The following is a 25,050-nucleotide window of genomic DNA, read 5'->3' as shown; positions in this document are numbered from 1 at the left end:
AGGGAAATGTGGGAGGCTGAGAGAGAGAAACAGAGAGAGACCCAGAGAGCTTTTTCCCTTTCATGACCAAGGATTCATACAATGAATAAAAACTACTGGTTCAATCACTTGTATATGTTTTAAAGAAGGGCCGTTATTTCCTGGAACACAGAAGGGCAATGATTTCCTGGAGTTTTCTCTTTTTTTTTTTGAGATGGAGTTTTTCTCTCATTGTCCAGGTTGGAGTACAGTGGTGTGATCTTGGCTCACTGCGACTTCTGCTTCCCAGGTTCAAGCAATTCTCCTGCCTCAGCCTCCTCAGTAGCTGGGATTACAGGCATCCAGCATCACGCCTGCTAACTTTTTGCATTTTTTTAGTAAAGACAGGGTTTCACCATGTTGCCCAGGCTGGTCTCGAACTCCTGACCTCAGGCGATCTGCCTGCCTCAGCCTCCCAAAGTGCTGGGATTACAGGCATGAGCCACCATGCCCGGCCTCCTGGAGCTTTCTCTTTGCATGTTTCCTGCCATTTCCATTAATTGTATCTCATTTTATGCTGTGTATCTTCAGATAGTCAATTTGCTCCAGTTTTACAAGGATGTTTTCATAACACAATGTGACAAAGATAATTCAAAATATCAAATGTATAATATATCTGCTGCATTTTTCACCATAATTCATGTTTGTCCAACATGATTTGTTTCTTTATAATTCCTCAGGTTTCTTCCCATTTATGACTCCATTGCCTCTTTGATGTTTCATTTCTGATATTTGTTCCATTAATTTGGTGAATATTGATGTCAAGCCCACTCAACTATCATATCACAGCTTCTAATGTTCTATTTTTCTTCCCCATTTTATTTGGCCATTTATTCAACTAATATTTAATAACTGCTAGCTCTGTGCCAGGCCTAGGGCTAGGCATTGGAACACAGCTGACAACAAGGCAGTGAGGTCTGACCAGAGCTGGAAGGCTGCCTGAGGCACAGCTCTGCTGATCCAGTAGAGAGGCTGGGGTCTCCACTAAGGTAGCAGCAGTGAAGACTGAGAGATGGGAGATAAAATTATCTAGATTTGGTGATCATTCCATAAGATATTGAAGGGAAAGGGAAAAATGGCAAATGATGGCAACTTTTCTAACTTGACCACCGTCTATATGTTAGAGCCATGGAGAGAGAGCCAAGAAAATAATGAGTTCCATTTTTGATGGGTTGAGCTTGAAGTGTTAATTTAGGTACATGGGACATCCAGAGGGAGAAAGTCAGATGGAGATTTGGGATGGGGAGTTATAATGTAATTGAGGGCTTATATAATCACTTATAGAGTCCATATGCAGGCATGTGGAAGTAGGAGTGCTTCTCCTGCACATTACTCATATATCTTCTTTGGAGAAATGTCTATTCATATCCTTTGCCATTTTCATAATTGGTTAATTTGTCTTTTTATTGTTTCGTTGTGGAAGTTCTTTATATATTCTAGATACAAGAACCTTATCAGGTACATGATTTGCAGAACTTTTCTCCCATTCTGTGGGTTGTTTTTTTACTTTCTTGATGGTGTCCAGTGAAATACAGAAGTTTTTAATTTTGATGAAGTCTAGAATACGTATTTTTTCTTGGTTCACATGTACTTTTGGTGTCATATACAAGTAACCATTGTCTAATCCAAGTTCGTGAAGATTTAAACCTATGTTTTCTTCTAAGAGTTTTATAGCTTTAGCTTTTGCATTTAGGTCTGTGATCAGTTTTGAGTTAATTCTTGTATATGACATGAGGTAGGTGTCCAGCTTCAGTCTTTTCATATGTATAGCCAGTTGTCCCAGAACTATTCATTGAAAAGACTATTCTGTCCTCATTGAATTATGCTGGCATCTGTAATGTCTTTTTTCTGATTCCTTTTCTCATACCAAACGTGCGGTACTTTCCAACACCAACAACCAATTCTCCAATTCTCCAGTACTAACTGGGTGTCCAACAATTCCATTCAATTCTGACACCAACTCCTGGAATTAACATAGACCCCACAGGTTACAGGATCTGTTCCACAAGACCGCTCTCACTTCAGACACCAGTCTCAAGTCGTGGGAGACACCCATACTTCTGACCAACTGGGTGTTCCCACAACCCTCTCCTCAGATTTGATACTTTTCTGGAACCAATCACAGAACTTAGGAAAATACTTATGTTTACTCTTTTATTATAAAGGATACAGCTCAGGAGTAGCCAAACGGAAGAGATACATAGAGCAAAATGTGAGGGGTTAGAGGTGGGTGGTGTAGTGCCCCCAGGCCCTTTCCAGGCGCCTTCCTAGCCCATCACTGTGTTCACCAACCCAGAAGCTCTCTGAACCCCATGTCTAGGTCTTTATGGCGGTTTCATTATGTAGGCATGATTGATTAAACTATTATTGGTGACTGAACTCAATATCCCTTCTGCACTCCCTGGAGGTTGGAGTACGGAGTGAGACTGAAAGTTCTAAATCTCTAATCACATGGTTTTCTCGCAACCAGCCCCCAACCTGAAGCTACCTAGGGCTGCTGTCCTCTCTCCACAAGACCTATCTCATTAACATTCAAAAAAGAGTAAATCTCAAATGTTTTATGAACCCTGTGTCAGGAACTGGGGACAAAGACCAAATATTTAATTTTTATTATACCACAGCATCTGTATAAAGAATAAATTGACCATAGATGTATGGGTTGATTTCTAGATTCTCAATTCTGCTCCTTCATCTGTGTCTATTCTTATGTGACTACTACACTGTCTTTTATTTATTTATTTATTTATTTATTTATTTATTTATTTATTTATTTTTGAGACGGAGTCTCGCTCTGCTGCCCAGGTAATGGCACAATCTTGTCTCACTGCAACCTCTACCTCCCAGATTCAAGCAATTCTCCTGGTTCAGCCTCCCAAATAGCTGGGATTACAAGCACGTACTACCATACATGGCTAATTTTTGTATTTTTAGTAGAGATGGGGTTTTGCCATGCTGGCCAGGCTGGTCTCAAACTCCTGACCTCAAGTGATCCACCCACCTCGGCCCCGGAAAGTGCTGGGATTTCAGGCATCAGCCACCACACCCAGCTGACCCTCTCTTAATTACTGTTACTAGAAGTTACTAGCTTTGTAGTAATTTCTGAAATCAGGAAGTGTGAATCCTCCAACTTTGTTCTTTTTCAAGATTGTTTTGGCTGGAAGTCCCATAAATTTTAGGACCAGTTTGTCAATTTATGCAAAGAAGCCAGCTGAGATTTTGATAGAGATTGCATTGAATCTGTAGATCAATTTGGGGACTATTGAGATCTGAACAATGTTAAGTATTCTGATCCATGAACATGAAATGTCTTTCCATTTACTTAGGTCTTTTAAAATTTCTTTAAACAATGTTTTGTAGTTTTCAGAGTAAAAGTTTTGCATGTCTTTTGTTAAATTTATTCCTAAGTATTTTATTCTCTTTGATATTCCAATTGAATTTTAGTATTAAATAATAGCAATTGAAGATCATTGACTGTAAGGCATGTTCTGAGCAGATAGAATCACTGATCTCATATGGAACACCTATTAACTAATTGCTAAGGAAAGTAGAAAATTGCTTCCTCTAGAACAAGTTACTTATAACCTAGAAATCATATCTGTTTGCATGTGACTGATGTCAGACTCCCCCCCGATTGCTCTGGCTAATTTTCTCAGGTCATGGATACTGGGAGGTGGGTGGAGAAGATAACAGGTGGGAGTGGGGGTGGGCAAAGTGCCTCCCTGTCTTTGACAGGTTTGGTCTAAACAAAAAAAGCCTTCCCCTTACCTAAAGTTGAGCTTTCTAAGATATTTCTTATGTAATATAATGGAATACCCCCATTAGCTGCCCCTCCTGGCTTATATCAGTACACTCATTCCATGGTTCTGGAGGCCAGTGGTTCCTATACCTGGGTGAGGAGCAGAATAATATGAGGAACATGTTAAAAAGCAGAGTCTTGACCATGTGGTTAGTCACATGAATGTTTTTTATCTCCTATACCTCTCATCTGTGAAATTCCTGTTATTTGTCACTAGAACCCATGTGGCTTAGTCTGCTTGGGCTGCCATAACAAAGTACCAGAGACTGGGTGATTTAAACAACAGAAATTTACTTTCTCACAGTTCCAGAGGCTGGAGGTCTGGGACCTCATGTTCCGGAGGCTGGAGGTCTGAGATCAGGGACTCTGCTATCATGGCAGAGTTCTGGTGAGGGCTCTCTTCCTGGCTTGCAGATGGCCACCTTCTGGCTATGTGCTCATGTGGCTTTTCCTTGGTGGGTGGGTGTGTGTGTGGAGAGAGAGGAAGCTCTCTGGTGTCTCTTCATAGAAGGACACTAATCCTATCATGAGGGCCCCACCCTCATGACCTCATTTAACCCTAAGTACTTCCCAAAGGCCCCATCTCTAAATACCATTACATTGGGGATTAGGGCTTCAACAGATGCATTATGGAAGGATACAAACAGTCTATAGTGCCATGAAAGATGTGTTGAATCAAAACAAACAAGCAAACAAACAGATTTCCAGATACTACTCCTGTAGATTCTGATTTAGTGGTCTGGAGACGGGGCCCAGGGATCTGTATTTTATTGTAGTATTATCTGTAATTCTTGGTACAGCCAGTTCAGGGAAGTAGGTGTTTGCAAACTGCTTACATATGTGCCAGTGCCCATTTACCTTACTCACAGAATATCCTCAGCCAGAGCTATTTTACTTTGGACATTTGTTTACTCACAATTCCAACAAGTTTTTCTGCTTCTAGGTGACTAACACAGTGCCCAAAAAATGTCTTATGAATTGTATTTAATTGAATCTGATTTTCTTGGGTTAGAACAGATTATAAACAGCAAAGTTAAAGAGGGGAGAGTGCTATAAGATGCAACATCCAGTCATTTAACAGAGTTATAAAAAGCAGATACAAACACTCAAAAAGCATAGCAGCCTAGGGCCATGGAGAAGAATCTGGAATTCTGCAGATTAATGCTAGAGACAGAAGAAGAACCTAACTGTCCTCTCCTCTTTAAGTTCCCTTCCACTTTCACTTCACACCTTACTTCCTTATTAAAATCCTTTCAACTGGTCATACAAGGGCCCAATAGCCACCATGTATTCCTTGCCCACTATGTGCCTTGCAGTGTACTAAGTGCTTTTAAATGCCTTGGCAATTAATTCTCCGCCAGCACCATAAAGAAAGTGTGCACGGAAGAATGAAGCGCAGGGCGGTTACATAACTTGCCCAAGGTCACCCAGCTAACAGTGGCAGAATAAGAATCATACCCAGATCTTTTCCCCGTGCTTTTATACTTTTAGCTACTGAGCCAGGGATTCTCCAGAGATGTTTTCTATCTTCCTAAGATGATACTTTAAAATCAAGAACATGATGTGGAAAATAAAGGGGTTTTGACATCAGAAAAGGGATCGGTTTTATATTGGCCATGTGTAGTTCATAGTACTCAATTGTATGGAATTTTACGTAAAGCTTGTTAATGGTTGGATAACTTGTTTGTAAAATATTTACTTTTTAGAAATAAATTAGATTTGATTCAGGATTCCCCTCCACCCTACTCCCACCCAAATAACAGCACTCTGCCCATTTGTTTGCTCATGTGCATGGTTGAAAGGGAAAGAACATGATGGTATAGCAGCCAGGCCATAGCAAATCAAAGCACCCCTGGCTCTGCCCTGGGAGTCTGTCAAAAATACAGACAGTGCTGTTTCTGAGTGTGTGTCCTGGCTCAACAAAGATTGAGAACCACTGAAGGCAGAAAAGTCCAGTAACAAGGAGCATGTGCTCCAGGGTCAGATAAGTGAATTTGTATCCTGCATCTACTCTTTACTGCTGTGTTACTTTATTTAGCCTCTGTGTGGGGGGCTTATCTTTCTCCTTAAAACAGACTTGCTAAAGCGTAAATCAGCTTCTACGTGTTAGATGGAAACTCTGCCTGGTAAATGGGAGGCACTCAGTGTTCGTAGAACTTCATAAGCCTTTAAGTCTTGTCAACAATATAGCTCTCAAAAATGGTACCTGTTCTATATGGGCATTGAGCCTGGTTAAGTGAATGTGCTAACTTTAATAAACATTTTAAGCATATATTTATTAATTTTTCTTGCTTTCTTAAAATTTAGAGAGGTTGTTTGTGGATAATTTGGATGCCTCATGTCTATTAAACTGCCCAAAGGAATGTAAATTGCTGTTTTTTTTATTCTCTTTGAGGAAGTCTTCTATAAAATGTAGGCACTCATTTTTATGAAAGCAAAACAGGTGTCTTGTTGTGGGAAAAGTTAAAATTTTCAGTGTTTGCTAAAGTTCCTCCCATGCTCTTAGAAGCTGTGGTTCTGGCTAAGTTGTTGTTGTTTGGGATACTAGCATTTCTGTGTCTTGATGTCTCCTTGTGTATCCCCTTTTCTTGGTTCTCTCCCCTTGACTCTCTGCTCATTCAGTTCCTTGAAAGCTCCTGACTTAAACCACAGATGAACCCACGGTAGAGGCCTTCATTAAACAAGAGTGAGTGGGTAGAACTATACATGGCCAATGTAAAACAGATCCCTTTTCTGATGTCAAAACCCCTTTATTTTCTACATCATGCTCTTGATTTTAAAGTATCATCTTAGGAAAATAGAAAACAAGCCCATCTTCCCCATCAAGTGGCCTATTAGCTGCAAAATACAAGAGACAGTGTTCCTTTCTACCTCTTTCCACAAGTCCTCAGGTGAGGGCCTCTTTGCTTGAATGTTTCTAAGACAATGGCTCAAGTTCCTTGCACAGAGATCATTGTCTAAGGAGGTCAGAACTAACTTGAGTCTGAGAAGAGATGGATGGGACACCACAGTACACACGTTTCTCCCACCGTGTTTCCTACCAGTCAGGATAATCATACCTCAGGAGGGCTGTTAGGATACCAGACGCATGCCCGTTTGCATCCTGGCTTCAACCCTTAGTTTTCCTAAAGCAAAATTCTTATTAGTTACTAGTCAAGGATCATCAAGCCTTTTCCCCATAAAGAGCTATTTTGTTTGTTGTTGTTGGTTTTTTTGTTTTGTTTTGTTTTGTTTTTTGAGAGAGGGTCTCACTTCATTACCCAGGCTGGAGTGCAGTGGTGTGAACATGGCTCACTGCAGCATCTACCTCCTAGGCTCAAGTTATCCTCCTGGCTCAGCCACCCGTGTACCTGGAACCACAGTCTTGTGCCACCATGCCCAGATAATTTTTTAATTTTTTTGTAGAGATGAGTTCTCACTTCGTTGGCCAGGCTGGTCTCAAACTCCTAGTCTCAAACGATCCTTCCAAAGTGCTGGGATTATAGGTGTGAGCTACTGTGCCCTGCCCAACAAGGAGCTATTTTGCAGGTGTACATCTCTTGAAACTGTAAAGAAACTAGCTATCAAGTCAGGCACATTTAATTTGGATGCCTAAACATGTCACTTTTAAGGAAAAAATTGTTCCATAGAGATTATGTTACTTGTGTGTTCTGATTAGTGCAGAACAGTCCAACTTTGAAGCCCTGTAAAATATTTTGAGCATGTTTCATTTGAAAACTACATGTGTTAGTAATGGGTTTTCTATCCCTGTATTTGAAAGATATGGCATAATCCACGCTGGTGGGGTAGGGAAATATCTCAGTGACTGGATCCTGCATGGAGAACCTCCTTTTGATCTGATAGAATTGGATCCAAATCGCTATGGCAAATGGACAACCACCCAGTACACTGAGGCCAAAGCAAGAGAATCATATGGATTCAACAATATTGGTAAGGTACAAATGTACTGTTGTCTACAAAGTGTTGACAGAATTGAATTGTAGCATCTCTGACTTTAGTTGATCTTTATTCTATTCACTGGGATGGCAGTAGTTAGGGACTCCAAAATGCATTGTGCCCCTAAAACATAACAAGGAATGTATATGGATGTATATATTTAACATGTGGAATGCCTCGCTGGTTTTAAATTTTAAATATATTTTTACTTTACTCTTTGATGAGTCATGTAAATGACAGCTCTGTTTTCTGCATAAATCATTCATATGTATGTATATATGTATGTATGTATGTATGTTTATGCATCTGGATTTTAAGTACTGTATTTCCATACTTGGAATCCCGTCAAAGTATCTTGTTTTGGCTATATGTGATTTATAGTACCAATTTTCCATTTTCAGTTGGTTACCCTAAAGAAGAACGGTTTGCTGGGAGACCCACTCAACGAGTCAGTGGGCTCTACCAAAGGCTGGAGTCTAAGTGTTCCATGGGGTTCCATGCTGGCTGGGAGCAGCCACACTGGTTCTACAAACTGGGCCAGGACACTCAATACAGGTGGGAGAAGGACTTTACCTGCCTGTGGTTCTGACTGAGGGATGAAATAATGGGACAGCAAAAAGTGCTGATTCCCCCTTACGCTCCATTTCTCCACCCTGTTCCAAGGAGCACTGAGCCTTGTCCTACAAAAATTACTCTCTGGCAGTGGTGGCATTAGTCTAGCCCATAGGACACTGGCCCACATCTAGGACTTATGTGGCCCTGCGTGTCCTATAGCCAGCCTTGGCGAAGCCTCTTGGCATTTACCAGAAGCTCAGAGGAACCTTCCAACCCCCCTCCAAATTCCCACATGGCTTCAGTTGGCTCCTAAAGGTTTGCTGTATTTTAGGAAGCTTCATGGAATCACATTGTGTATAACCACAAAATGTGGTTTGGAATTTTCTGTTCATCCTGAAATCGCTCAAAGCAACTGCATTCTAGAATGTGTGCACTGAGCCATGCAAACTATATGCACAGGTGATAAATTAGGGGAAAAGATCACTTGCATAGCATTCCAGGTTAAGCGAAAACATAAAGTATGCCACTAAAACAGTTCTCTGAGTTCTGGTAAAGTGCTACCTGCCATTGTTGTACTTTGGATTAATAGCGATTATATATTTTTTTCTCAAGAGAATCCACAGACCAAGGGAAAACAAGGTGCAAATTTGGAAGTTATGTTATCCTTATTTTTGAGCCGTCATTTTGCTTTTTACAATAGGTTTTGCTATTTTAAGACTAGATCTAATTGGTACAAAGTATAGCAGAGAACCCACTGTTGATGAATGAATTTGGGCTCTATAGGCAGCCAATCTAGATTATCTAGTGGCCAAATACTGATTTGGTTTTTCCTAAATGACTCTAATATATCACTTCTACTCTTCACTTACCGCTGATTGGATCTGGCCTAAGTTTCTTCTACCATTTAATAATTAAACTACTGAAAATTCATGTTACAGACATGGCATCCTGCTCTGAAGTTAAAATACCACATTAGAAGTCCACTTCGTAAAGCAGAAAGGAACTTTAGTAATGAGTCAAGAGACCTTTGTTCCAGTTCTGGCTCTGTCATTAACTAATGCAAAGGCCTTGGAAATCATTTTGTGCCTTTTCTCTGAAAAATGAAGATTTGGGACCAGATCCTTATGTACCCCAGGTGTGGACCAACAGCATAGGCATCTCCTGGGAGCCTGGGAGAATGCAGACTGTGGGGTCCCACACCATACCTGCTGCTTCAGAATGTGGACTTTAACAAGTGCAAGTGATTTGTATTCCCATTAATGTTTGAGAAGCACTGAACCAGATAGCTCCACCCCGCCCCCCAACCCAGACACTGATATAATTAGGCCCATTTTAAAAAGCTCTCCAGATGATTCTAATATGCATCTAGGATTGAAAACCATCAGACTGGTTGACTTCTAAACTCTCTTCCAGATCTGAGAGCCCATGAATTGTATCTTATTTTCCAGTTAATCAGCACTTTACTCACTGTGAAATGGGTCAAAGGGATAAATGAGTAACTTTAAAAGATTAGATTCCAACATACATGAATGATTTGCAGAACAGAATTTCAGGTTGCATGGTCCCGCCTCCCAGAGTCCCACTCCCCGCTGCCCATAGGATTTTCTAGATGAGTAGGGCTTATTAAAATATCCTATTCTGTAATTTTTGAAAAATGAACGGCAGTTGTTTTATGACACTAAATGTTGTGTTTCAGGCCAAGTTTTCGTCGCACAAACTGGTTTGAGCCTGTGGGCTCAGAGTATAAACAGGTTATGCAAAGAGTAGGGGTAACTGACCTATCACCGTTTGGCAAGTTTAATATCAAAGGCCAAGATTCCATTAGACTACTGGACCATCTCTTTGCAAATGTCATTCCAAAGGTAAATAGCCTTGTAGGGATACAAGGTCCAGGATTCTGACCTATTTAATTCTTCATCCTCTGATTTCCCCCGCCCCCCGACCAAACCCACATGTTATTTTAGTTCACCTAATGATTTCTGGAAGAACACTAGAACTCTTCAACTGACCAAAAGTATACAAGCTAATTTTCTTTCTTTTTGAGAGACAGAGTCTTGCTCTGTCACCCAGGCTGGAATGCAGTGGTGTGATCTTGGCTCCCTGTAACCTCCTCCTCCCAGGTTCAAGCGATTCTCCTGCCTCAGCTTCCCAAGTAGCTGGGACTACAGGCATGCACCACCAGGCCCAGTTAATTTTTGTATTTTTTTAGTAGAGACAGGGTTTCACTATGTGTTGGCCAGGCTGGTCTTGAACTCCTGACCTCAGGTGATCCACCCACCTCAGCCTCCCAAAGTGCTGGGATTACAGGCATGAGCCACCACACCTGGCCTACAAGCTAATTTTCAAACTTAAATTTTTGTTGAGTGAATTCTCATCCAAGGACCTTGTGACTTTGCTTAATTGTTTTGATGGTAACTTAAAATTGAATTCTGCAATTAAATGAAGAATAACTTTTAAATGACAAAGAATTTTAAATGATTGTTTAAATGGAGAACTTCAAGTTACTGTTGGGTTTAGGTTTACAGATAATTCATACAATTGATACGAATGGTAAGAGTCAGATAGTTTTCTTTTTTAACACCCATGTTGTTATTTAAATAGGTGTTAAAAGGATGTATGCGATTTTTAGTTCATCCTAAGGTAATTTAAAATTTTTTTATGTAGGTGGGTTTTACAAATATAAGTCACATGTTAACACCCAAAGGTCGAGTGTATGCTGAGTTGACTGTTTCTCACCAATCTCCTGGGGAGTTTCTTTTAATTACTGGCTCTGGATCAGAACTTCATGATCTTAGGTAAGTGCACACCTAGTAAGAAAATTTTGTACACATTATATATTGACTCAATCTTACATTGAGTTTTTCTTTTTACCAGTACTCGAAAGTACAACTTTATTTCTTCTTAAACGTAATGGTTTCAAATAAACTTTATGTTTTTTATACAAAAATATTAGAAGTGAGGGCCTCTGCCCCTCCCAAAGGTAATTCATCCATAGGTTACTGGTTCTAATAATATTAATTCCATTTATTAGGCATCATCAATGTGCCAGAACCTTTTTTAGACATTACCTTAATAAATTCTCTTAATATATTGCAAGGTTTATATGATTCCCATGGTCAGATAAGGAAACCGAGGTTTGGATTAAGGGAACTTAGTCACCCGAGCTTTTTGATTCTGATGTCCACATTCGGTCCACTTCTGTAAGCTGCCTTCCTAAATTATCTTTGTCCTTTGTGATGCTTTGTGCTTTCTGGCCCACAGCTAGATCTAAGTTGCTGACCTGCCAAGTCCAACGTTTACATGAATCTTTATTCTACTATAAAGTCTTTAGTCTAATATTCCGAAAACATTTGGAATATTATTGTTTAATAAATGTCTTACTCTGACAGATTCTCGCCTTAGTTGTAAAGTGATGCAAATTATATGCTCCAATCCAAGAAGTACTAGGGCCATCTTAATAGCTTAGCTTTGTGTAAATCCAGATGAACATTTTGTGATATACTTAGACAGCTCAAGGACTGCTCAATAAATTAGAAACCAGCCCTATAGCTGGGTCCCAATAACTCATCAAGCCATAGAAATTGAAACTAGAGTTTCTGTCTTTTCCTTGTGATTGTCAGAGCAATTACGTGTCCTGTGGCAGGCACATGATTATCCCTTAGCAACATGAGTATACTCCTGTGTACAGGTATTAGAGAAAATTTGGGTTTAAATTAATTTTTGAAGGCTGAATCATTAGTTTAAATGCAAAAGGGCTGTGTCACTATTTAAAAGAATTGTGCAGCAGAGCTCATTAAATTGAAAGATCCTTCTGTACTGTGAAAAATTACCCCCCAAATTTATAAGTGGGTAATTTAAAGAGAATAACTTAACATCTCAGGGGCTCAGTTTCCTCAACTTTAAACATCAGTGTGATTTCATGAAATGACACTCTGGGGACTTTCTGATAACTCTAGACACAAAGCATGTCTTCAGAGAAATAATTTGTTACCAAGGTACATTATTCAAGCAATATTTAACACCATGTTCATGACTGAAACACAGATGGATTGAAGAAGAAGCAGTCAAAGGTGGATATGATGTTGAAATTAAAAATATAACCGATGAGCTTGGAGTCCTTGGAGTTGCTGGGCCACAGGCAAGAAAGGTCCTTCAGAAACTGACCTCTGAAGATCTCAGTGATGACGTTTTCAAGTTTCTTCAAACCAAGTCCTTAAAGGTTTCCAACATTCCTGTCACTGCTATTAGGATATCTTATACTGGTAAGATTGGAAAATAACCTGGAGTAAGTCTCTGAAATTTAAAAGGTCAATTTAAATTTTAAAATTAAAAGGTCATGTCACCAGAAATGTGTGGGCGTGTACACATGTGCACACTCACACTCACGTTTGTCCATGCGACTTTGGAGGAAGGTTTTTGTTCTGCCCAGCTCTTATGTCAAGTCTGTCTATTCACTCCTCATCTTGAAAGTGGTTCCACAGATTTCTAGTTGTTGCTCCAGTCCCATAGCTGCCTACCATCTGGAAGGACAGATAAAAAAGTGGGGGCTGGGTGCTGTGGCTCACACCTGTAATTGCAGCACTTTGGGAGGCTGAGGCGGGCGGATCACCTGCAGTTAGGAGTTCAAGACCAGCCTGACCAACATGGGGAAACCCCGTCTCTACTAAAAACACACAAAATTAGCCAGGCGTGGTGGTGCATGCCTGTAATCCCAGCTACTCTGGAGGCTGAGGCAGGAGAATTGCTTGAACTCAGGAGGTGGAGGTTGTATGAACCAAGATGGCGCCACTGCACTCCAGCCTGGGCAACAAGAGTGAAACTCCATCTCAAAAAAAAAAAAAAAAAAAAAAGTGGGAAGAGGATTGGCTGAAATAGTCAGGCCAGCCAACTCTATCTGCAAATATTCAAGATGGTCTCCTGGAGCTAGAATCTCCCATAGAGACCATTTTGAAGGTATCAGGTACCTCTCCTAGAGCATTGCCAACAATCCGTCTTTCGTTCCAGACTGTAAGTTCACTGAGAAGTCTTCATCTAGCACCTAACCTTGCACATGGTAGGTATTTGATACAGAGATGAATGAATGCTCTTCAGTTCCCCAGTGGTGCTCTGGGCTCCCTTCTAAGTTTTTCTAGAACTCCTTGTCTCTCACAGGAGTACTGCATGCCCAAGCATTCATTCAATTATATGTTGCTCCTATTCTGTGGTATCCCATAAAAACACCTTACCATGAGCCTTCCACCTTGGGAAATGAGAACACAGATTGAAGACCATGGCTCTTCCCTGGGCTGCTGCTATACCTTTTCCCTGCCCTTCTTCCACCCAATCTTGGCAAATTCTAGAATAAAAAATGAGCAGGGCTGAATGCAGTGGCTCATACCTGTAATCCCAGCACTTTGGGAGGCCATAGTGGGAGGACTGATTGATTGTCCCAGGAGTTCAGGACCAGCCTGGGCAACATAGTGAGACCCTGTCTCAACAACAACAACAAAATAAGACAAAAATGAAACAAGAACAAGAAAAATAAGCAGGATTTTTTGGGTTAAATTTCATTTCTTTTGATTTTTGCCCACAGCTCTACTGGTGAATGAAATGACTAGGGAAGAAGTGGGAGGGGGAGAAGTCCAAGAGTATGGCTTTCTCACTATGAGGATAACTTGAATAATTCTTAATTGACTATATTTTTAAGCTTATGATTTTTGGGCAAGGGGTTGGTTTAAACCTTGAACTCGTTGCCTTGATAAACTGTGCCATGCTAACTATTCACCTAACGTCATTGTCCCGGAAAACAGTCAAGCCTCATTAGAAAGCTGGGGTCCAGGGTGGAGAATAATTCCTGCATTACAGTCTTTCTGTGTCATGACAAGAGGTGTCCTGCATACCACCACCTACATGGGGGTCAGGATCAGCACGAATGCATCTGTGATATGGTGGGTTTCTTTGCAGTGGGGTCTTGTAAATTTTTGTGAGCTGGTCTTTTTAGAGACTGACAATGCCTATGTTGCTTAAGTGGAATTTCTCCTGCTTTTATGTGTTCTAGCTAATGCACATTAGATCTAGTGATCATTGTTCTTGCTGTGCTGTGGCACCTGTGGGTTTATTTCAGGTGAGCTGGGTTGGGAGCTCTACCACAGAAGAGAAGATTCTGTGGCGCTGTATGACGCTATCATGAATGCAGGCCAGGAGGAGGAAATCGACAATTTTGGAACCTATGCCATGAATGCCTTACGCCTGGAGAAAGCCTTCAGAGCCTGGGGGTCAGAGGTTTGAAATGCTAGCATCTTTATTAATATTTTATGTTTATTTATCTCATTTTTATATAAGGACTGGTTTGAACTGCAATAACGTTGGTTTTGGCTGTAAGAGAAATTACGTATCATTAGATAACTTTATTTCATTAGGGAAAGAGGTTTTTCTCCTTAATTTCTCAAGTGAAACTTCAGTGGAATTCTGACATCATGTTTATTCTGCCTTAATTCATCCTAGCTGGCTGAGAGCCCTAGACAATCTGTCTTGGACTGTGGGGAGCCTGCCTGCCTCGTGGCATTAGAGTAACACTTTTCAAAGTCTCTCCTCCTCTGTCATTTTGCCCGTCTTCATTTTCTTCTTATCTTGTACCTTTTGGTGAATTAACACTCCTTTCCGAGGGGCAGGAGTGATGGTCCAGAATGTGGTGGTCCAGCCTTCCTCCACCATTAATAATGGTTATTAAGAGTTTCTATTTGTACGACTGGGCGTGGTGGCTCACGCCTGTAATCCCAGCACTTTGGGAGGCCGAGGTGAGAGGATCACAAGGCCAGGAGTTCGAGACTAGCCTGGCCAATACAGTGAAACCCCATCTCTACTAAAAACACAAAAATTAGCCGGGTGTGGTGGTGCACACCTGTGGTCCCAGCTGCTCGGGAGGCTGAGGCAGGAGAATTGCTTGAGCCCAGGAGGCAGAAGTTGCAGTGAGCTGAGATTGCGTCACTGCACTCCAGTCTGGGTGACAGAGTGAGATTCCCTCTCAAAAAAAAAAAAAAAAAAAAAAAGTTTCTATTTCTGTAGTGCTTTAACCATTTACATATTTTCATATGCATGATTTCATTTTCCTTCTCAACTCTCCATTACCTCTATTTTACACATAATAACACTGAGACTTAGAGAACCACTTGGTCCAGATTACCTAGTAAGTGGCCAACCTGTGATTTAAACTCTGTTCTCCTGCTTTATTTCCAATGTGGCAGGCTATCTCTGGACCCATTCACTATTTCAGATGTACTAGTTGTTTCTTTGGAAGACACTGAGGTTTTAGGCCTGAAAGGTAAGATAAGGGATAGTGGTAAAAGATGGACTCAGAGTGGGGACTCTTGGGTTTGAATTTTTCCTCCACCACGCACCAGCTATCTGGCCTAACCCTCCAGAACTTCTGTTTGCTTTTCTAAGAAATGGATTTTTTTATGCTACAGAATTATCATAGATAGTAGAGAGAGTCTAGGAAGTGCCAAGCACATAATAAAGTGCATTTGATTGGAGGGGAGAGTGTGTTTCAAAGCCCAGGCAGGGACCCCGGGGGCATTTAGAGTACGCAGAAGCAAGTGGGCAAGGTCTCTGTGAGAGGTCCCCTATTAGGGGATTCTCTAGCTACAACTGGGGACTGAGGTGAGGATAGGCGCAGGACAGAAACGGAGGACAGCGCTGTCCCCACACTCTCCGGGTAATGAAGCAGCGGGAGCAGCCCTTTGAGAGTCAGACATTTCTCCACCCTCCTGCCTTTTATTTTTTCAGATTTCCTCTCCCTGCGACCTCCTCTGGAGAGCTTTTCTTCCCCAGTCCCTCCAGTTTCCCAGCAGTGCCATAGCGCCCTCTAGTGTTGGTACTGCAATCCTGTGTGCTTCATTTTTATTTTTATTTTTCTTTGAAGAAATTCTGAAATTTTGAACAGATAAAAATAATTTTAGAATAGCTCAAATTGACTAAGAAATATGAGGCAACGTTTTATGTCATATAAAACAAGCATTCCTTCATTTAGTTTATGTAGGTGCTGTGTTGCTTTAAAAGTTTGACTACTTTTAGGGGGTTTAGACTAGTTCTCTCACTGCAAAGAGAACAACAAAACAAAGAAAGAAACAAAACCATTAACTTCAGGTCTATTACCAAATACTGCCGTTAGCCCTGACTTGGTAGCTATCACAGTGACTTGGCCACATTTGAAGAGATAGAAATTCAAACTCTGCTTTTTCCTTTCTCCTCTCCTGAACTCTATCAGCCACCTTCCTACCATCTGCTTTCCCTCCGCCTTACCCTGATTCTTGGTTAATTGTAAGATAAGTAAATTGCTTAATAACTTTTCAAAACATAGTTATGTAAAATTATTGCATAAAAACATGTGAAAATCTTGTTTCTAGAAGGAACATCGCGTGCATTCCCTCAGATGTTTATTAAAATGAGAGAGCTGTGGAAACACAGTGAATTTTAGTTTCTATATTTGTTATATTCAAATGACCAGTTTTGCTGAAAGGCTACATTGAATTTTGGGTTAAAAAATTATTTTCAAAACCAGTCTATAGTTTGCCTTTCTTTAGAATCTGTGTTGAAAAATCAAAAAGTGTTCTTTCTCCTAAAAACAAATATGAAAGTGATGTTACTGAAATGATTTGCACTCATCTAAGATTTAAAATGTGTGTTTCCTTTTTAGATGAACTGTGATACAAATCCTTTGGAAGCTGGACTGGAATATTTTGTGAAGTTAAATAAGGTATGTTTACATTCCAAAGGGTACTTGAAGTAAATCTTAACATTACGATGCTATTTTGTGACAGAGCCATGCTTTAAACTTTAACCAAGTATGGGTTATAGGAGAAACAAGGTGAACATAAATACTAGCATTGCTCAATTGTATCATATTACTCTTTTGTCAACATTTGCTTAGTTCAAACTATTGGAGTGTGCTTGCAGATTTAAGATAGCAGAGTCCAGCATCTTTAAGGGCTAAATCTAAATTCTAAGAGAAAAATTAGTAAGGATAAGATGATTACTTGTCAGATTCTAGTAGACATTCATGTTGGAAGTGCGCCATGTTGTGTATTTTACAGTAACTCCTGGTGACTTGGGAAATTGCACATTAGCTGATCAAACATACTGCATTCATTGATCCTTCTGGATACTCACAGCGTGGAGCAGCCTCGCTTCAGCAGATCTGTCCATCTGCTTGTCAAGTATCTTTGTGTGTAACTGCAACATCTGAATATAAACAAGAAACTAATACAAGCCCAAAGAATCATAACTGATAAGACACTCCAAAGGGAACTCCTACATCAGTGGTTCTTAAAATGTAGCCTTCAGACTAACAGCATCAGCCTCACTGGGAGCTTGTTAGAAATGCTAATTCTCAGGTCCCACCCTAGAACTACTAAATCAGAATCTCTGGGAGTCAGGCCAACAAATCTGTTTTAACAGCCCCTGCAGGGGATTCTCATGCATCTAAGGTTTGAGAAGCATTACTCTAAATAATTACGGTGGAAAAGCATATCACGAGGCCAATTTATTAAAGCCAACCTCATGTGTACAAGTCTTAAAAATATAAATGAGGTTACTCCATTGAGCAGTGCCTAAGAATGATAATAAAAGAACTTAATAGAGCTGTGGTGAGTGGTAGTATTGAAGAACAAGGGCAGCAGCGGCTACTGTTTAGGACATTTGTTAGAACTCCAAAAATAAAACGTCCTGCCCTAGGTGGTTATAAGCTAAAGACTGATTTCCCATCCTGTGGAAATACGTGAATACATGTATATGACTCAATCAGGCCAAGGAAACCTTTTTCATGACCCTGCGTCAGTTCCCAAATTCTCAGCTATAATATTAACATAAAACATGTATTTATAGTATGAGATTTTAGGAAAAAGAGCCTCCTAAAGGGTTTTAAAGGGAATATCTTTCTGTACATTCTCCCCATGGCTTTTATTTTTATGATGTACCATCTGCCTCCAGACCAGAGAAAGCAGGTGCTTGGAATTTGGGCAGACCCTAGCAGCAGATTGCTCCCTCTGATAGCAGAAGCCGTACTTTAGCTATTTCAAATAAGGTTAAAAATGGCCCGACTCTTGAAAGTGCTAAATTTCTGTTGTTGGTCACAAATAGGTAGATAGATAACTGATTCTTTTGCTTCAGTGTTCAGATATTATTGTTTAGGGATAAGGCATAGATAAATAATCCCCTGGTATTGAAATGGGATTTTCAAAAATCTTTTACGATTATTAGCAGGGGTGGATTGTGTATTTGTTAGTTAAGTTATATGGCCAAATAACCAAAACTCATCTCAGAATGAAGTTAGTTGTTTGACAGATACTAGTTTTGATTTCTGGCATGTTTTTATAATTTCTGAATTGTTGTTTCCCATTCAAGTGTCACAAAGTTAATTCCTAATGATTTTGTAGGGTAAAAGTCCTTGTATCCCAAGGACCTGGCCCCCAACTGAGCCAGTCTTTTTCAGTTATGTCAATTCAAGTGGCTAGTTGGTATTAACCTACTCATAATGATGCTTGCTAATCTCCAAGAAAGGTGAATAGATTAGATCAACTTTGGTGGTTTTCGTAGCAGTCTATATTATGAAACAGATTCCTGGAAAACTTATTAAAATTACAAACTAAGCTTTGTAGCTTGACCATTCAAGTCCTGTGCCTAAAAACTAAAATGTTACCCAAACTGGCTTCATATAACATTTTAAATACTGTAAGCCTATATTGCTTCAGAAAATCGATGCTATAGGAGAACAGAAGCAACAGCTAATACAGAGAGATATTTATGTTTGATACCAAAACAAACACAGCAAAAACCTTGGCATTTTACAATTGTTTGAAATCAGCTACTTCTTTCCCTTCAAAGCAAACATATAGAATTTTCTGGTTTACCCTTAGGCATTTACACAATGATTGTTTAAGCCATGATGTGAAGAAAAGGTAGAAGCAGACTATGTCAGAGCTAGATCAGTCCCGGGGGATCAGCTGGTACTCCCCTCCCCCATCTGAAGTGGGGAAACTGAAGCACAGAGAGGGAAAGTGACCTGGGGGGGGGCCATTGCTTTAGCTCAGGTCGAACGCCACCCTCTGACCTCATCGTGGAGCTTTCCCACCCACCACTTTCCCCCCACAAAGTCCTTTTCCACAGTGGGCTTATCAGACTTGAAAGACTGCCTAGGAATTTCTCTCTCTGGCAACATATATTATTTGTATGGGTTACCTTTTATTAATGGACACTTCCCCCACATGTTTTTGCTGTAACTAATTTTGTGTTTTATGATAGGGTCAGAATAGCTGCTTTGCCCATTTTAAGGAGGAAAATGGCTGGGTGAGCAGATGGGCCATCAGGCCTTATTAGGGTGAATCGTGTTCTTGTCAAAACCTGCAAGAAAGCAGGGAAAGAACAATGGAGTACTGAAGAACTCTTTCATCACAAAGGGAGACAGTGCATGGCCCTTGCTTCCTTCCCTCTTGGAGTTGTCCCAGCCTCCTTCCGCTGGTGTTGGCTTATGTGAAGTTGATACACATGTGTCATTCATTCATCCATTCATCTAGAACACATTTATTAAGTACTGCTGATTAGACACCTTGCTAAACCATAGGTCTAAATGTTAAGGATATACTCCTGATAGCTCTCAGATCTCATGAAACTGGAAACAAATGGTATTTCAGGACCTAAAGCTGTAGGGATGTTCTTAGCCGTAATTGTGAAGATAACCCTTCCACAAGCAGAGGGCTCTCCAGCCACGTACAACACTGCCACCTTGTGGGAAGTGCTCCATAGAGCCCTGCCAGGAAGCCTTGACCACAGCTGCGGTAAAAATAATTGAATCTGTACTTTTAAAATCTTCTTAACTAAAAACCCTTCACTTGAAACAACTCATATCATTGTTCTCAATGGTATTTTTGGTATGTTCCAAAGGAAGTAACCTTTGGGGGGAAAATCAGTGGCCTTTTTTTAGCTGGAAATGGAAGAAATGCATTAATCAAGAGCAAAAGGAAAATCAGCTGCCTTTGGATGGAGTCATAGGTATTCCTGGAATTTTCCTTGTGGAAATACTGAATTTTTGTCCATTTCTGAAGAACTTCCATGAAGATTCACAGAGACTCAAGTGTTAAGCGTAATGTGTTGAAGCAGGTCAGAAGAACTTGTTTTCTATAATATGTTTCTCCCTCTCTTTCTCTTTCTCTCCTTCTCCCTCTCTTTCCCTTTTTCTCTCTCCTTCCCCTCTCTCCCTGTCTAGAGCTTCTAACCAGTAGAAACAGAATAAAATGTGATCTCTATCAACCATAAGTTATAAGACAATGTTGATTCTAGAAAATGCAGGGTCTCTTTCTGAGGAAAGATTTCAAGCATAACTGTTCAATAACCAAAAACAAAACAACGCGAAACACCTGGTAAAGAGGTAAAACACTCAGCACCAAGCCTTCTACACCCCAGGTATTCAGTAAATATTAGTTATTATTAAAACATCAGTGTTAAAAAATAAAGAAAAAATCAAAGTGGAATGAAACCATTGTTCATAGACAAGCTAGAAAGAAATAGTTAATATAGTGGTCAAAGTATCCAATTCTCTTTGGGAAATTTGAGGTAAATGGTAATAAGAATTGAGAGGCAGAAAATTTTCAGTGATACTTAGCCCTGACTGGACATTAGAATCATCTGGGGTTTGATTCGTTTAAATAATATATTGCTGTTTAAAATCCCAAGGCCTAGGCTACACCCAAGAGGAATTGAAAAAGAATCCATTGTAGGGACTCAGGCATCAGTTGTTTTTAATTCCCAGGTGATTCTCCAGAGATGGAGAATTACTGTTTTCAACCAAAGATTTTCAACTGGCTGAACATATTATCCCAAATAACTAAAAATTACCTGAACTAAAAGAACAAAAAACTAACCAAGTAGTTCTCAAGATGTGGTCCACACACCAGCAGCATCTGTCACCTGGGGACCTGCTAGAAAAATCAAATTGTTGGGTACCATCCCAGACCCCCAAAATCAGAAACTGCCAAGGTGGAGCCCAACTCTCTCTCTCTCTCTCTCTCTCTCTCCCCCCCACCGTCAGGTTCAAGCAATTCTCTTGCCTCAGCCTCTCCAGTAGCTGGTATTACAGGCGCCCGCCACCATGCCCAGTTAATTTTTGTATTTTTAGTAGAGACAGGGTTTCACCATGTTGGCCAGGCTGGTTTGCACTCCTGATCTCAGGTGATCCACCTGCCTCAGCTTACCAAAGTGCTAGGATTACAGGTGTGAGTCATCGCACCTGGCCCAACAATCTATTCTAATAAGCCCTCCAAGTAGTTTCAATGCAGTTAATTTAAGAACACAGACCTACCCCAAATCAATTAGATTTACTCTAGGTGTAGGGTCTATGATTCCTTTTTAAAGCTCCACAGGTGATTTTTTTTTTTTTAATGCAGTGAATATTGAGAACCACTGTTTTAGTTCTTTTAACTTCATACCAACTACAGTCTTGAAAGTACATAGGAAAGTAGAAAAACAGGTGGATTGGTCAGAGGATGGTGCTATAGAACTGTGGTGGAATGGAAGTAAATTGATAGATCTAGAGCCTATTCCGGCTAGGCTGCAGGTTCGTATTCTGCCCCACATCTTTGTTTTTGCTTTTAGAACTGGGTAGTAAGTGAATTTTTTTTTTTTAAGTCACCAAATTCTAGCTGTGTGGCCCAGGAAAGCCATTTAACTTTATTTTAATGCCTAAGATTTTTAATCTGTAAAAGAAGGCTACTTTTGCAAGTCTAAAATCCTATGGAATGCCTCCTAGCACAGTGGTTGAAGACATTGGTGTCATGTTATCTTTATGAGCCACATAATTGTGTCATCTGAATTAAGCTATCCTTGTTCTCTTACCCATTTTCACTGCTGAGTGAGAAGGCGAAGGAGAGGAGAAAGGAGGGGAGAGGAAGAGAAGGAAAGGACAAGGAAAGAAGTAAAACCTAGTGGAAGTGTAGCTGATCATTCCTGAAACACCTGTCAGGATACATTAAACTAAAGCCATTGAATCATTATTTTCATATATATCCCATTTCTGTTATGAAACAGTACTTTGTTTCTACCCTAAAAGCTGAAATGTGATGTTTAGCTGACTGCTTTCAAATTGGGATATCCATGGAAGCCCAGGTCTAGGAATGAATTGAAGTAATTTTTAAGATTGCTTTTAGTTTTTTATTATTTTAACAGTGTATTTGAGCATGCAATAAATTGACATATTTAAAGTAAGCAATTTGATAAGTTTTAATACATGATACAGCAGTGAAATCATCACCACAGTGAAGATAGTAAACCTATCCCTCATCCCCAGGGTGTTCATGCCCCTTTGTGATCCCTACCCACCACCCTCCCCACAGCCTCATCTACCCCCCAGGCAACAATTTATGTCTGAGACTATAGATTACTTTGCAATTTTTAGAATAAATGCAAAATCTATAAAACTGGAATCATAGAATATATGCTTTTTTGTGTGTGAAGTCTTTCCCTCGGCATAACTTGAGTCATTCGTGTTGTTATGTTTATTAATCGATCATTCCAAGTAGCATCTCATACCTGTAATCCCAGCACTTTGGGAGGTGGAGGTGGTGGAAGGATCACCTCGACCCAGGTTTGAAACCAGCCTGGGCAACACAGTGAGACTTCTGTCTCCACAGAAAATTAGCTGGGCATGGTGACGCATGCCAGTAGTCCTAGCTACTTGAGAGGCTGAGGAAGGAGGACTGCTTGAGCCTGGGAGATCAAGGCTGCAGTGAGTCGTGTTTGTGCCACTGCACTCCAGCCAGGGCAACTGAGCAAGGCTCTGCCTCAAAAAAAAAAAAATAATAATAATAATAATAATTCATTCCCTTTTATAGGAAGTAGTATTCCATTGTATGGATATACTACAATTTGTTTATATACTCACTCGTTGATAAATATTTGGGATGTTTCCAGTTTAGGGCTATTACAAATAAAACTCCAGTAGTCTCTTGGTGTACCTGGGGGATTGGTTCTATGACTGCCCAAGGGTACCAAAATTTTCTTCAAGCTCTGCGGTTTGTCTGTGGAACCTGCCTATAGAAAAATTTGGGTTTTGCATCCTGTAAATACTGTATTTTTGATCTGCTTGGTTGAAAAAAAATGCACATATAAGTGGACCCATGCAGTTCAAACCTAAGTTGATCAAAAGTCAGCTGGCACCATGAACGCTGGTGTACAAGTATTTGTATCAACATAGGCTTTCTTTTTCCTTGGATAAATACCTAGTAGTGAAATGACTGAATAAAATGGCAAGTGTATGGTAACTTTGTAAGAAACTGTTTTGCCAAGCTGTGTGCCATTTTATATTTTACAGTCCTACCAGCAGTATGTGAGCTCCAGCTCCTGTATATTCTTGTCCAATACTTTCCATGGTCAGTTTTTTTAACTTTAGCTGTTCTAAGAGATATGTAGTAATGTCTCATGATGGTTTTAAGTTAACAAATGATGTTGGACATTTTTTGATGTGCCTATCTGCCATTTCTATATCTTTTTTTGTGAAATGTCTGGTTAAATCTCTTACCTAGGATTTTTTTTTTAATTGAGTTTATAAAGTGCTTTCTATATTCTTTAGCAGATACATGCTTTGCAAATTTTTTCCAGATGTCTTGACTTTTCATTTGTCCGATGGTGTCTTTCAAAGAGCCATTTTTAATTTTTGAATTTTAAAAGTTCTTATCGATTGTTCTTTTATGAATCATGCTTTTGGTTCATATCTAGGAAATCTTCGCCTAATCCAAAGTCATAAAGATTTTCTGCTATATTTTCTTCTAGAAGTTTTATTATTTTACTTTTTACATTTAGGTCTATGAACCATTTTTAGTTGATCTTGTATCTGGGATGAGGTATGGACTGAAGTTTTATTTATTCGTACTTGGATGACCAATTGCTTTCAGCACCATTTGTTGAAAAGACTATATGTTCTGAATTTCATTGCCTTTATATATTTGTCAGTTGTCCATATGTTTGTAGGTCTATTTCTAGACTCTGTTGTATTCTGTATATCTATTTATCTTTCCAAAGGCCAGTACTACTCTGTCTTGATTACTGTTGCTCAAATAAGGTTGTGATAGCCCTGCAATTCTTTTTTTTTTTTTTTTTTTTGAGACGGAGTCTCGCTCTGTCGCCCAGGCTGGAATGCAGTGGCCGGATCTCAGCTCACTGCAAGCTCAGCCTTCTGGGTTTACGCCATTCTCCTGCCTCAGCCTCCCGAGTAGCTGGGACTACAGGTGCCTGCCACCTCGCCCGGCTAGATTTTTGTATTTTTTAGTAGAGACGGGGTTTCACCGTGTTAGCCAGGATGGTCTCGATCTCCTGACCTCGTGATCCGCCCGTCTCGGCCTCCCAAAGTGCTGGGATTACAGGCTTGAGCCACCGCGCCCAGCCAGCCCTGCAACTTTGTTCTCTCTTTTTTTTAAGCTGTTTTGCTATTCTAAGTCCTTTGAATTTCATTAATTTTAGAATTGGCTTGTCAATGTGTACCAAAAAAACCTGCTAGACTTTATTGGAATTGCATTTTATCTATGGGTCAATTCAAGTATTCCAATGCATGAACAAGGTCTATCTCTACATTTATTCAAGTCATCTTTTATTTATCTCAGGAATGTTTTATAGTTTTCAGTATACAGGTCTTACACATCTTTTAACATATTTATCCTTAAGTATTTCATGTTTTGATACTATTGTAGATGGTATTTTTAATTTCAATTTTCAGTTGTTTACTG

At 40.0% G+C, this 25,050-nt stretch overlaps 1 protein-coding gene across 1 annotated transcript in view; it reads left to right on the top strand.

The window, feature by feature from the left end:
* Positions 1-25,050, top strand: part of DMGDH (dimethylglycine dehydrogenase) — a 70,527-nt gene that overhangs the window by 26,927 nt on the left and 18,550 nt on the right. Inside the window, exons 8-14 of the mRNA XM_025388133.1 lie at positions 7,575-7,744; positions 8,152-8,305; positions 10,002-10,167; positions 10,970-11,100; positions 12,350-12,567; positions 14,409-14,566; positions 16,980-17,039. Of these exons, the coding sequence (XP_025243918.1) occupies positions 7,575-7,744; positions 8,152-8,305; positions 10,002-10,167; positions 10,970-11,100; positions 12,350-12,567; positions 14,409-14,566; positions 16,980-17,039 (1,057 nt within the window). The remainder of the gene's footprint in view (positions 1-7,574; positions 7,745-8,151; positions 8,306-10,001; positions 10,168-10,969; positions 11,101-12,349; positions 12,568-14,408; positions 14,567-16,979; positions 17,040-25,050) is intronic.

Source organism: Theropithecus gelada, chromosome 6, assembly GCF_003255815.1.
Source record: "Theropithecus gelada isolate Dixy chromosome 6, Tgel_1.0, whole genome shotgun sequence".
NCBI classification, from domain to species: domain Eukaryota; kingdom Metazoa; phylum Chordata; class Mammalia; order Primates; family Cercopithecidae; genus Theropithecus; species Theropithecus gelada.
Note: the sequence above shows the minus strand (reverse complement) of the source record. Positions and strands in the feature narration are given on the sequence as shown.